Here is a 14,045-nt window from a genome sequence, read left to right on the forward strand (position 1 = left end):
CTTGACTGAGAAATCACATCCAACTGTACAGGCTTCCTTCGGCAACATTGTGCCAAGAAATCCAACTCGCTGTAGTCTATTCAGAATTTCATGCTAACTGATTTCAGACTTCTGGAGCTGGACTTAAAATTGGCAAAAAATTAAAAAATTAAAAAATTGTTTTTTTTTTGACGATTGATTTTTTTTTTTTTTGAAAATTTATGACGAATGAAGACTAAAGGACTGGCAAGTTATTAAAAACTGCTAGTAGGATAAAGGGTATTTAAGTGGACAAAACTGACGGCGATTATATTTTTACCAACTCTTTGCCTCTCTCTGGTGGTACATTTATGTATCACAGTCCATCACTTCAAACTACCCATAATGGATAAATGAAAAAACACAACTTTAAAATAAAATGTTTTATTTGTTTTTTTCTGAAACTGATTGTGACTTTAAGCCTTACACAATTAAATAAATTCTTTGTGAACAGTGAGAAATAAACACTACAAATAATGGAAATGTTTTACTCAACGGTAAAAAGTACATTGCCACTTTAGATAAGGAAAAACCGTAATCACAGCCATTTGTAAAATGTCATTCCTGAAATAAACCAACAACGAACAATAGATGTTCACATGCAAAAAAAGGAAAATTAATTACGTGTGCAAATATTCAATGTCGATCATTCAAATAAAATTTTCCTTTTACCTGTAGACAGATTAAAACAACTTGCATTTGATGGGTGAATACTACCATCTGGAACAAAAAAAAAGTGCTTTGTAGAATTTTCTTATTGTACCCAGTCCCACTTACATCATGACGACATTCAACAACACGGCTAGCTACATGTATTATTGCATGGCCATTGCAAGAAATACAACAGCAATTGATTTACTAGTTTCCATGTATTACCTAAAGAAAAGCCTTTATTTTGTCAAACACCAAAACATATTGTGGGGTGTAAAGCAACATGAGCATTTCTAGGTTCTGGAAGACTTAAAATAGCGTCCATGTGATGGGATTTGTATACACACAGAACAAAAAAAAAAGCTCTATGAAGTTCTTTAGGGCTGGTTTTAGCATATGATGATGCATACTGTCATATGTGCATTTTTTAAAAGTATGCATTTTATGTATTTATTTGGTACAATTTGGTCATTTTTACAATTCTGGAATTCACGATTACAAAAACCTTGGTAGACATTTTTCACAGATTTGTTGTTGAATTCAAAATGGCTACTTGGGTTTCAGTGAATACGCAGTGAGCCCGGTTAAAGAGAGTAACAAGACAATACTCTAAGACAGGATGGCAGTAATTATACATGAGGATGTAGTACATACAGTATGTTTGTACATTTATGATTGGATGCAACTAAGAATACTATGGACTCCCTTCTCTGAGCTAAGAAAATGGTCCAAAATTTGCCTAATTAAAGTACCCACTACCATAAAAAGGGCAGAGGAAAAGATCTAGAATTATAGAAGGACCCCAAACCATACTGGCGCTTTTTTTTTTTGTCCAATTAAGGGACCTGGAATCCATGAATGTGTGAATTTATACAGTATTCATACCTGCCTCTCCAGTAAGCGCTGATATGTTAACAATAAATGCACTTAACAACTGATCAAGGGACAGTGTTACATTTTACAAGAACCGTCATTTTTATACATCTGATCCCCAATCGGCTGTCCAGTGCACCTAGTTGACTTGAATGGTCACTGAATTCGTTCATATCTACTCAGTCTTCTTCCTGAGGGCAGGCCTGCTGTTCCAGTAGTAGAGAACCTGAGCTGTGATCACACCATTACAACAAGAGGAGATGATGTAGGTGACAGCCATGAGGGAATCTCCTGTTTCCTGTACAGGGAGATAGGACACATTAAAATGGTCAATTCTCAATGAAACCATTTCAAACAATGAGCATCATAAATAAGTTACACTATCATTCAAAAGTTTCGGGTCATTAACATTTTTTGCAAGAGACTTTTATTCGCTTCAATCTGCTGTTACCTGCACTGTAGTGAATATGCGTGCTAGAGAGCCAGCAAACAGCAGAAACACTGAAATAGCTGACAGCTGCCCAGTGTGGCCATTAGTGTAGTTGGTACCAGCCTGAATTAACTAAAGACACAGAAAATCAGGTAAATACATTTCTTCTGGTCCAGCAGTTGAACAGGGTTGTTTCTTTTGGCTTAGCTTACCCGTCCAAAGATGATGGCTGGCATATTAGAGGCTTGCATGGTAGTGACAATAGACATAGGGATCATGGGAGAGAGGAGCACTGCCAACAGTCCAAAGTAGACTGCCATAAACCCCAAACCTGCATAACACAATCAAAAGGTAATTATTAAAAACTGACTATTACAATACAACACCAACTTTTTTATGTTTTTAATTAATAAGCACGTGGAATTGTCTTATTACCTTTGACAGTGTTTCCTCCATAGTGCTGTATGAGGAAACCAATGGTCACAGTTTGAAACATGAGAAAAAGTGCCTCACCCCAGGAACTGTCAAAAAATTCACAGCCACATGTTTTATATCTTTGTTTCTAATAGCCAGTTTTCCACTTTGTTGTTTGACATTTATAAATGCATTGTGTGCGAGTGGACAAATGTTTACCAAAATGATAAAATATGAAATTAGACTTTAACATATTTATGAAAGAGCAGAACTATTAATGTACCTGAAAGGGAAGCTGTTGGCAATACTGTAGGCCATGGTGCCTGTGATAGCAAACAGCTCTAGTAGTACTGAGTTAAAGCTTAGTCCCTCAGCACTTTTAGCACCGATCAGCTTTAGAATCTGAGGCAGCTTTACTATGAAGAAACATGCACAAATCATTAGTGTTAGAGGAAATTGTCTGCGTTTTTATGTTATAATGCTGGAGATTTTCCTTACCTAATACAGAACCAAGGATGATCCCAATGCCTAGGCCTTTGCTGATTACAATCTTCAGACAATCCACTGTAGATACACAATAAGAACTTTAATATGATTGGCATGTAAAAATTCACCCCCAAGTTTAATATAAGTCAAATAGATAACACATTTAATACAGACATTAATACTTTTTTATGCAATTTATAATGCAGATGACGTTTAACATATTAACATTTGATGTATTTATTATAAACTGAGAATATCAAAACTAAAAGAGTCCTGGCTAAATTACTCCTAATACTACCCAAGACACTAGCCCCAATAAGAAATTGACACGTGTATAGTTTACAGAAGAGAAATCATTTTTGTCATTCAATCGTTATAAGTATACCAGGAAATAATCTTTGAAAGCATCTATTTATCTATAAATATGCAATTAACAAATAAAACGTGAAACTACCGTGCAGAAGATTGAACTGTAAAAAGAACTCGTCATAACATCTTTCTGGCATTAAATAATTAACCAGAATATCTTTAAAAGGATCCATGAATGATGTTTCTGCAACTGCTTCCGATGCCGCCATGATGCAAACGTCAAATGATCACGTGATACACTTTAAAAACCATGTAGTGCGTTACTGTAGTGCTTCCCCTTTATTTATGAAAATACTTCTAGCAGCTCGTGTTCCGGCGAATACAGAGGTCACACAAAATATCACTTAATTGAATTATTATTATTATTATTATTATTTGTGTTTATAAAATTTGGCTTGTCCTCTTTTACTGTCTGCTTGTCCTTCTACCAGCAACAGGTGGCGCGATTGTACCATAACGCTAGTATCAAAATTCCCCCTAGTTAGTTTGTCCTTAGTGACTTTCCGTACATTTTTCAGCTGTTGTAAACTTTTTGTTTCTTTGAATTATTATTCAAGCTCAAATGGACATGCATCGCTCAATAACAAAAAGTGAGTCTGGCATTGATTCCAACATTTCAGGTCACCCGTATTGCGTCTCAGTATTGAAAGAGGGCTACTGCACAGCTGAGCCAGACGGCTCGTTTAGAGCTGACGGTACCATTTCTTTAATTACCGGACCACAAAATATTCTAGTAGACACCGGGGGTCCTTGGGACCGAGACTTTCTCGTCGAAAAACTAAAGGAGAAGGGTATGACGCCAGAAAGTGTTGCTATAGTAGTAGGAACACACGGCCACTCTGACCACGTGGGAAACTTAGGGTTGTTTCCAGACGCCAAAATAATTGTGGGATGTGACATAAGCGTGGGGGATCGATATCTACCAAACCAGCTGGCTGAGGGACAGCCGCACCCTATTGACGATTTTGTAAGTTATTCATATGTCATATAGTGCAATAACTAGATTAACAAAGGGATGTAACTTCTAATATATATTATTAGACACTTTGGTAATCCCCTTTATCCACAAGGTATCCATCATTCCAACACCTGGCCACATGGGCAGAGATGTCAGTGTCCTGGTAAAGGGAACATCAGAGGGTACAGTCCTTGTCGCTGGAGACTTGTTTGAACGTTGTCATGATGAAGACTCCTGGAAGGAGCTGAGCGAGAACCCTCAAATACAAGAGACCAACCGACAGAAGGTGTTACAGATCGCGGATGTAATAATTCCTGGACATGGGCCATTATTTAGAGTGCACAAGCAATCATGACATTAACATAATCTTGGAACTGAGGTTGAGTTATAGACAGAGCAATTATGAAATAATAAACACATTAATTTATATCACCAATGTGGCACAATTTCAAAATAGCACATTCTGTTACTGGTCATTCCTTTTTAGTTCAAAATAGATATTTTCACACACTTAACTGTATGTAACCATTCAGTATGTTAATGACATTATTAAATAATTTACTCTACCGTCGGTGGGAAATGGCATCACTTTATTCATGAATGTTAACCGTGGGTTTTTCATTTGACCTATATTGACTGCTGAAACCACTGAACCACTTGCTTTTGCAGTTATTTTTAGGCTATTGCTTATTGGTAAATCATGTGTCAAAAGATGGTTATGGAAAGTGATGACGTAGTTGCGGTAGTAAATGATTAGTAGGCTAGTAAATGCGGTCAAGATTTGATTGTTCTTCCACAAAATAATTTATAGATAGAGATTGTATTGTGCCATCTTAATTCTTTATATGGGTAATGAAAATTAAGCACTTGCTGTTGTGAATGTTTGAAATTTTAAACTGTTAAAAGGGATAGTTTATGGGAAGGGATAACATGGACATTCTGTCATCATTTACTCACCCTCAAGTTAATTTCTTTGTTCTGTTGAACACAAAAGAAGGTATTTTAAAAAATGTTTGCAACATAACAGTTGTGGGGCACTATTGACTTTCATAGTATTTTTTTCCCCCATACTATGGAAGTCAATGGTGCCCCAGAACTTTTTGATTGCAAACATTCTTTAAAATATCTTATTTTGTGTTCAGCAGAACAGAAATGTATACAGGTTTGTTTCTGACAACTTGAGGGTGAGTAAATGATGACAGAATTTTTTGGATGAACTATCATAATAGGCAATTAAAAACCGTTATCAAGTAATAAATGACAATTTACATGTTTTTATGACCTAAATATTAATCCACTGCATCATAGCCTACTGCCATTTGCTTTAAACCCATCAAAATATGCCTTATGATTTATCTGTGTCAATATAAATGTGAATTATAGCATTTTCATGTGTTTTTCTTCTCATCCTCAGCCCAAATCATTTTTAGGACCGGAAAACATCTGCTTCAGCACATTTTGTATTAGCACATTTACTCCACTAGAGTGCTGTCAGAAATAATGGATGTAAATTGATCGTTGAAGGAAGTGGTGACTCGTTAGGCTATTGCTGTTTTGTGGAACATCATTCTTAGCATTAAGGTCAGATCAAGTTTATTTATATTAAATGTTTCTGACAGTGGTTAACCAAAGAATATTGTGCCAGTCCCAGGCCAGCACACATTTATTTTTTTTGCAGCCCAATGTGGTAATGAGGTAATTGGTGGTTGTTGTGGTGAGCACACCAAGAACTAAATATTTGTTCAACTATTTATATTTAAATCCCATCTTAAAAATTAGATTAGCAGTAGCAGTTATAATGAATACAAAATGTTCTAATAATAGAAATGTTCACACATCTGTACCTTGATCCCTTTCCCAATAGGCTTGACGTATGCTGCCATTACATAAAATAACTGTTTAGATTCGTAATTAGAGGGCAGAGTTCAGTAAAAAGCCACAAACACACCGACCCACACCTCCAACAGCAGATAACATTCATTGAACAAATGATTCGAGATCGATTCCAGGATATTACAAATGTCATATGATTCCCATTAACAGATATTGCAACCATTGCACCTCTTCACTATGGATGATTGGATAACATAGCAAGCGTTATGTAAAAACAATGTCTACTTTGAGCAGAAGAGTTTTCTGTCTAATATAGCATCATAAGGGCTGTTTTTGAAAGAGTGACATTTCGCTGTTCAAAGTACAGACATTTTTATGACTACCGGTAATATATGATAAAGATGTGACATCTGTAGCTGACCTGACGTCAGATAGGCGTGCTAGTCTTGTCACATAGAGTATTTATAATCTGTCCTCTCATCAATTTAGCACTTGAGAATAAAGTCTTACATGCTTAAAGTCTGTTTAATATTTCTGAGCCTAAACAAAGCAGAATATTTACATTATGTGTACAGGAAAGTGTGCCAAGTTTATTGGCATCAGCCTCTATCCGCTGGCACTGCTGTCCATCATCTGCAACATTTTTCTGTTTTTCCCTGATTTTAAAACTATTTATTCAAAGGAGGAAGCTGAGGGGCTCTACCGTCTTACGGATGAGATCATATACATGGGAGGCGTTGTTGGAGGAGGTATCTTGGTAAGGAAATTCTCATTAGATTGTTATAGTTTTCTCTTGACATTTCTGTTAGTGTTGTCTGACCAGTTTCTTGGCACTATTTAGCATCTGGAATACATTGTAGGTTATACCTTTTCTTCAACATATTTTTATGTGGATATGGCTACTGCTTTTCTCTTTTAGGTATTGATTCCTGCGATTCACATCCATAGCACTGGGAGGCAAGGCTGTTGTGCAAACCGATGTGGGGTGAGTTCTGCTAGGGTCACAGATTCGATTTATTTACACTGTTGACTTTAATTGAATTAGTGCCTAAAAAGACACCAGGTGTTTCAGCTTTACCTAGGGATATTCATCATATAGGGATAGTTCACCCAAAATTGAGCATATTGTCATCATTTACTTGCCCTAACTTCCTCCCAAGTTGTGCTTTTACAGTTTGCTGTTGAAACAGTAAAAGCAAATGTCTTTGTTCATATTCAAATATTTTTGATTATTTTCAACTTTACAATTGTATGGGTAAAAACAGTTGGTCCCTATCATACAGCCGGCGCGACGCAAGTGTTTTTTGCTAGTCTCAGCCTGAAGCAGTTATCATTTTCAAGTCCTTCGCGTTTAAATAGCATTTCCACCCATGTGTGCGCCCATGGGCGTGCTGGTCTGAAAACAAGGAGTGTTCAGGCGCATTGATGGCGTGTTGCTATTTTGAGGCAACTGAAATAGACTGCACTGCACCATTGACCAACTGAAACCTGCTCTGAAGTCAATGGCGCAATTGAATTTTTCTTTTTTTATGCATAAGTAATATGCAACTGTAGGCGGGTCCACACGACGCGCGTAGCTTACACTCTGCTTAGTAAACACACAGGGATGCGCAGCAGCACACAAACATGACAAATTTACAAGTACATTTATTCATTTAGCTGACGCTTTTATCCAAAGCAACTTACAATTGCTACATATGTCAGAGGTTGCACGCCTCTGGAGCAACTAGGGGTTAAGTGTCTTGCTCAGGGACACATTGGTGTCTCACAGTGGATTCGAACCTGGGTCTCTCTCACACCAAAGGCAAGTGTCTTATCCATTGCGCCATCACCACCCCATATATATATAAATATTAAAAATAAAAGGATTACAATGTAAAAGATTATTATTGCTTACAATAATCCACTATCATAATGTAGGCCTAAATGGACATCCGCCATGGTGTGAGAGAACGGGAATGGGAGATGAGACTCTGATTGGTTTATTGCACGAAAAGCCCAAAACACACCAATTACTCATTAAGAGAATAGAGACAACAATTTTAGACCATGCGCTTGTGCGCCGACAATTTTTCCCTGTCGTTAAACTAGCAAAAGTGGATTCAGACACGCCCTAACAGCACTTGCGCCGTGCGCTTAGATCATTAAAATAGAGCCCAAGATGTCTTTTGTGTTTCAAAAAAAGGGAAGTCGGTACATGAGGGAAACCAGCAAAAGTGGATTCAGACACACCCTAACCGCACTTGCGCCGTGCGCTTAGATCATTAAAATAAGGCCCTTTTGTGTTTCAAAAAAAGGGAAGTCAGTACATGAGGGAAGTGTGTATGTGATGACAGAATTGTCCTTTTCAGAACTATCTCTTACATAAACACAATGCTTACATGTTTCCATTTAGTGAACCTTTAACGTGACTTTAGTCGGTTGTGTTCTGTTTGTCTATTATAGATGTTCCTGTCCATTATCTTTTCTGCAATTGGTGTGGCTGGTGCTCTGTACAGTGGTGTAATAGCTGTGTTTGCCTTAATTAATGGACCAGTTTGCTTGACTGAAGATGGGGAATGGAGCAGACCATTCATGAATAGGTATGAAAATGATTGGTCTATCCCATTTTCAGAACTCAAAACATCCTCTCCAGTTTAAAAAGAACATTTATAGAATACAATTCTAGAGCTCATAGAGAGAAACGTGGCCATGACAACTAAAATGTAATTTTTTTGGGTGCAAAAATTTGCAGGAAATTAAAATAATGTTAACATAAGAGTGTACATCAAAATAGTTTGTGGAGCTTATCTGCTTTTAAAGGGTTAGTTCACCAAAAAATGAAAATTCTGTCAGTAATTACTCACCCTCATGTCGTTCCAAACCCGCAAGACCTTTGTGCATCTCCGGAACACAGATTATGATCTTTATGATGAAATCTTTTCCTGTCCCTCTATTGACAGCTAAGTAACTATCACATTAATGCTTCAAAAAAGATCAGAGAAGAAGAAATTGTAAATCTATGTGAATTTAGCAGCTTATTAAGTGAACGGGTTGAATTTAGGCTTTTATTCACATATAAACATTCATCAACACACATAAGGTTGTGGTAAACGGAAGGTGGGGGGTACAGCTATTTCGACTGGTGATGTCACTCTCCATTTAGGGTTAAAAAAATTTCTCTGATTTGTGCATTGAGTCGTTTAAAGGCCAAAAAGTATAAGAAATTGCTTTAAAACCATGTTAGTGGGCAGTAGATTATTTGTCAAACCTGCAGTCTCCACAGCACCCTTTCTCTCAGTCTCCTCATCTTGCCCTGTCTCTTCCCCTCCTAAAGATGAGATTTTTTTTAATTTACTTAAGGCTGGAAATTGTAATAATTCTCAATATGTACAAATTCATTATTAATCTCGTGCGTAACATGATGAAAACAGCGAACTGTACCGAGAGCCAATGAGGTTCATTCTCGTGTGTCAAGCAGGTTTGGTTGAGCTTCTGTTTATGTTCGCTGATCATTGTTCAAATGTGAAATTAAATCTGTTAATTATATAATGCAATCCAGTCTCTTCAGAAAATTTGAACTAAATCGCTCGATTCAAATGAATTAGTTTTACGATCTCTTCATGAACTTTTTGAAGAGTCAAAGTGGTAATTGCGTAGGCTGCTAATGGAGGGGACAGAAAGCTCTCAGATTTCATCAGAAATATCTTAATTTGTGCTCTGAAGATGAGCAAAGGTCTTATGGGTTTGGAACGACATGAGGAGGAGTTATGAAAGAATTTAAATTTATTTGGTGAACTGGCCCCTTAATGTATTTTTGTTGTTCTTTTTATTATTATTATGATTATTACTGATTTATTTTACATATTCTGCAGCACTGAAAACTACATAGGAAACTCTGACATCTGGGACACTTGCGAAAAGCCAGAAAATGTTGTGGAGTTTAACATCAGCCTGTTTGTCACCCTGCTGGTGGCTGCTTGCTTAGAACTGCTGCTCTGTGGATTTCAGGTGCTCAACGGCCTCTTTGGCTGCATCTGTGGTACTTGCAATCACAAAGAGGAGGTATGTACTCACTGTATATAAAAATGACTTGATTTCTAAAGGTCAATCAGTTATTCATTTACTGCACTTGTCTTGCAATAGCTATTGATTGATTGATTGATTTATGGTTTCAGCATGGTACCTTATAAAATGATCTGATAGTGGGTCTAAATGATGCTCTTTTACTTTAGGTGGCATAAATTCAAAAGGACAACAGACCAGATAACACAGGATCAAGATCTATTACCGGACACTTAGGAAATGTGAAAGTGAACAGTAATTAACAAGAATGGACCTGTAAAACTTACTAATTTATCTCTTCTCGATTGTAACATTGTTTGCATGTCATATTGAATAATAGACTGAGAAAATGTCTCCGGAAACTCAGTGATCCATCCATGTGGAAAAAAAAAATGGGTTAATTTGTTGTATAAATGTAAGTAGTTAAACTTGTATTTGTTTTCTTATTTTGTAAAATATTTCAATATCTTTTAAATGGTAGTCCAATGTTATTTTAAAATGAATGTATTTATATTTTCATAGAGAGTTTTGGGTGGTTCGTATGAACATTTATGTCTTAATGTACCCAGATATTCTAAATAAAACTTTTGATAATCTATGTCACCTATTACTGAGGAGTTTAATGTGGGGTTTGGATGAAGAGTGTTTTTCTATGTAGTTGTTTTATGTTTCTTAAGATAAAAAAAAGAAGACAGAAATGACAGGCACTCACCGCAAATTCATTTCCTGAAGTAAAGGGCCACGATGAGACTGCAACATAAGAAGCCTCTTGAATCAGCACCAACTACCAGCCAAAGAAACTCTCTTCTACATAGCAAACAAGTGAGTGCAATTACATCATCTACATATTCATTTTTTTGAACATTTTATGGTAATACCTCTTCTAACGAACCATTTATTCACAACAAATGTGTCCAGTGAAATGCCTGTGTCTGAATGAGAAATGTTTTATTTTTGTTGACATCTGAAATATTGTAAATGTAAAGTAAACATTTGAGAGATTTAAAGGTGTATTAGTGGCATTTGACTTCTCTAATTGGCTTGTCTATGGGCAGGCTTGACTTTTAATAACTTGTGTATGTATATGAAACATTGTTTGCATTTGTCATGTTGAATAATAGACTGAGAACATCGAAAACTTCATGTCCTGAAACGTATAATTATATATAACTTATATATATATAATTAAGACATGTTAGTTTAAAGGTATTTTAAATAGGTACCAGGTAATAGACTATACATATATTTATATTTATTATAGATGTACCTACAGCATAAAATGCACCAAAAGAGTTTTTGATTTTTATTCTTTATCTCACACAACCCTTGTCCATAATTCGGGCAAGATCTAAGATGCACGTTGTACACTTTATGAGATGTTGACCTTTGTCACTTGACCTTTTAAAAATACAGTGGTTTTTAAAATGCTTTGAGTTGGAGGAAAGGTTTACTCTCTGACCCTATTTTAAAGTTTCCTACTGACGCAACCTAATGTTGCAATACTTTGCAGAAGAACTACTGCATGCATGTTCATATAAAGTGAGATCCCTTCTTGGTGCAAGTTTCTTTTGATATTGATATGCCTGTTGCAACATTTCATTACACAACCCTTTGTTTCTCTGTCATTACAGGTTAAAGGCTTGTCAAGGAGGTAAATCCTAAAATCAGCAATGACAAATTCAACACAAGGCCAGCAGAATGTGGTTTTTGTTACTGTATATTCAGTGGTCTTCATATTTGGACTGACCCTCAACCTCACCGCACTTGTCATTTTTTTCCGCAACTCTAAATCACGATCGCACACCACCATGTACATGATTCACCTAGCCTTTTCTGATATTCTTATGGTTTGTACGCTTCCAGTGAGGATCTATTACCACGGGGGTTTGGGGAATCCGAACCAGAAATTCTGTGAGTTTACCGGTCTCATACTGCTAAGTAACATGTATGGCAGCATCTTCCTCCTCATGTGCATTAGCTTTGATCGTTGCATAGCAGTCTGCTTCCCATTGTCTTCTCACGTCCGTGAGGGCCGCAAGAAAGCATGGTGCGTGTGTCTGGGAATCTGGATGCTAACTATCGGAACGAGCTTTCCTATCTATTTCTATAAGGGGCAGGGAGCAAAGGAGCAAAACAACAGCAGCATGTGTTTTGAAACTTTTCCTAGCTATACCACTCAAACAGGTGCTCTCATTTCCACGCTAATTATTGGGTTTGGGATCCCACTAACCATTATGATTCTCAGCTCATGGGGGCTCGTCCGGGCTTTAAGCAAAAGCACGGCTGTTCAGACTAGTGACCTAGTAGACAGCGGAAGGATTAAAAGGATGATAATAACTAACTTGGCGATCTTTCTGTTCTGTTTTCTGCCGTATCACGTTATGCTTGTGCTACTTAATGTCTATAAGCCTCCCCCGACCAGGACATCACTGTTAACAGCTTACCAATACAGCCTCATGATAGCTTGCCTGAATGCAATGTTGGACCCCCTGGCGTACTACTTCACAACAGAGACGTTTAAAAGAAGAATGGATGTTGAGGCTGTACGCAGAATATGGCAAATGAACAGTCACAGCTCGGACGGAAACAACCGCTCACGTGTTCCGCTCACAACGTAAGCGCCACCTAAACTCAACTCTGCTGAAGATTAAAAAAAAAAAAAACGTTGCAGGTCTCATGCTTTTTGCTTAGTGACAGTTTATCGTTGACACGATCATAGCTATCTATTTTATTAGGCACGAAAGATGTAGGTTAGTGAAGTGATAGATCACTTGCATATGACTCAAAAAAAGAAAAGAAAAGAGGAAGCCACAAGTCTTTACACCCATCTGGGTGAGTTGCTGACTGCATGCATACAGTGTGTGCAAAAAATAAGTGTTCTGTAAATTAATACTCCTTTTAGAGGGCATTGTTTTCTCTCACATGTGAGAAAGTAAATGACTCGTTTAGCCATTGGACTCTCACTGGGAAGCCTTCAATGTGTTATTTCAAATCAAAAATGTTTGACAAATTAGGATAATTATTTACAGTGAACATGCTCTAAGACAGTTAGATTAGAGCATTATATCCACATTTACATATTTGTAAAGTTTCTACATTTTGTTAACGACTCAAAGCCTTTAGTTGTAAGGTACTAATGCAGCAGTGTTGTTTTTGTTGTTTTTAAATGTTACTATTTGTAATTGTAAGTGTATGATAATTTAGCATGTGTGTAATTTTTAAATTTTGTTACTTTTCCATTAAATAACATATGGACATATGTGCTTAGATAAATGCTGTTACTGTTGTTAAATAGTTAAAAACCCTCTTCCTGCAGGTTTCCACACGTCTCTACCACATCCGTTTGACCTGGTGCACTTCTGAGTTCCTTTAGGCTAAGTCTTTGGTATAACACCAATCTTCTCGTGTAAATATGTTAATAAAAGTGCTTACTATTCTTTTTTTCAGTTTTAATTATTGTTATCTCCATGTGATTTTTTTCTTGAGATGCAGAGAAGAAATTAAAAAAAAAAACTTGTCATAAAGAAGCATATTTCTTTGGACAAGCAGCATTCAGCTCTGGGGTGTATTCAGGGTGATTGGAACACTTTTTGCCATTGAGATGGCTGGGGAAAGTGTCCCAAAAAACTTGATTTCACCCTAGATCGCCTATAGAGTGGATGGGTCCAATTTTCAGGGATAAAATGATACCAAAAATAAATAAAGATATTGGTAACACTTAATACGGTTCATTAGTTAACATTAGCCTAGTTAACATGAACTAAGAATGAACAATACTTCTTCAGCATTTATTAATCTAAGTTAATATTAATTTAATAAAAAATATTAATTTACTAATACATATTTATTAAAATAGGTTGTATTTGTTATTAGTTATTGCACTGTAAACTAACATTGACAAACACTGAATATAACTAACATTAACAAAGATTAATAAATAGGCTACTGCAACAAATTTATTGCTCAATG

The 14,045-nt window shown here is 36.5% G+C and overlaps 4 protein-coding genes across 5 annotated transcripts; 3 read left to right on the plus strand and 1 right to left on the minus strand.

The window, feature by feature from the left end:
- Positions 1-386: 386 nt before the first annotated feature.
- On the minus strand, positions 387-3,484 carry mpdu1b (mannose-P-dolichol utilization defect 1b). Its single transcript, XM_039656376.2, has 7 exons — positions 3,327-3,484; positions 2,885-2,950; positions 2,670-2,802; positions 2,408-2,493; positions 2,185-2,303; positions 1,994-2,104; positions 387-1,840 (listed from the first exon to the last, which is right to left on the minus strand). The coding sequence occupies exons 1-7, from the start codon at positions 3,448-3,450 to the stop codon at positions 1,718-1,720; spliced, it is 762 nt and encodes a 253-aa protein (XP_039512310.1). The 5' UTR covers positions 3,451-3,484; the 3' UTR covers positions 387-1,717.
- Positions 3,485-3,663: 179 nt separating this feature from the next.
- Positions 3,664-4,770, plus strand: mblac1 (metallo-beta-lactamase domain containing 1). Its single transcript, XM_039656385.2, has 2 exons — positions 3,664-4,208; positions 4,312-4,770. Exons 1-2 carry the CDS (start codon positions 3,804-3,806, stop codon positions 4,552-4,554), a joined length of 648 nt encoding a protein of 215 aa, XP_039512319.2. The 5' UTR covers positions 3,664-3,803; the 3' UTR covers positions 4,555-4,770.
- Positions 4,462-10,674, plus strand: tm4sf21b (transmembrane 4 L six family member 21b). The gene is made up of 6 exons (XM_039656407.2): positions 4,462-4,485; positions 6,715-6,789; positions 6,952-7,017; positions 8,478-8,614; positions 9,887-10,076; positions 10,247-10,674. The coding sequence occupies exons 2-6, from the start codon at positions 6,760-6,762 to the stop codon at positions 10,253-10,255; spliced, it is 432 nt and encodes a 143-aa protein (XP_039512341.2). The 5' UTR covers positions 4,462-4,485; positions 6,715-6,759; the 3' UTR covers positions 10,256-10,674.
- A 101-nt stretch (positions 10,675-10,775) lies between these two features.
- On the plus strand, positions 10,776-13,669 carry si:dkey-3k24.8 (lysophosphatidic acid receptor 6). 2 transcript variants are annotated; one of them, XM_039656362.2, is made up of 3 exons: positions 10,776-10,898; positions 11,708-12,690; positions 13,393-13,669. In XM_039656362.2, exons 2-3 carry the CDS (start codon positions 11,747-11,749, stop codon positions 13,421-13,423), a joined length of 975 nt encoding a protein of 324 aa, XP_039512296.1. In that variant the 5' UTR covers positions 10,776-10,898; positions 11,708-11,746; the 3' UTR covers positions 13,424-13,669. The 2 variants fall into 2 exon arrangements, with proteins under 2 accessions (XP_039512296.1, XP_088985752.1); XM_089129626.1 differs by lacking the exon at positions 13,393-13,669 and having other exon boundaries at positions 11,708-13,075.
- The last annotated feature ends 376 nt before the right edge of the window (positions 13,670-14,045 follow it).

Source organism: Pimephales promelas, chromosome 1, assembly GCF_988280905.1.
Source record: "Pimephales promelas chromosome 1, fPimPro1.hap1.1, whole genome shotgun sequence".
Lineage (NCBI taxonomy): Eukaryota > Metazoa > Chordata > Actinopteri > Cypriniformes > Leuciscidae > Pimephales > Pimephales promelas.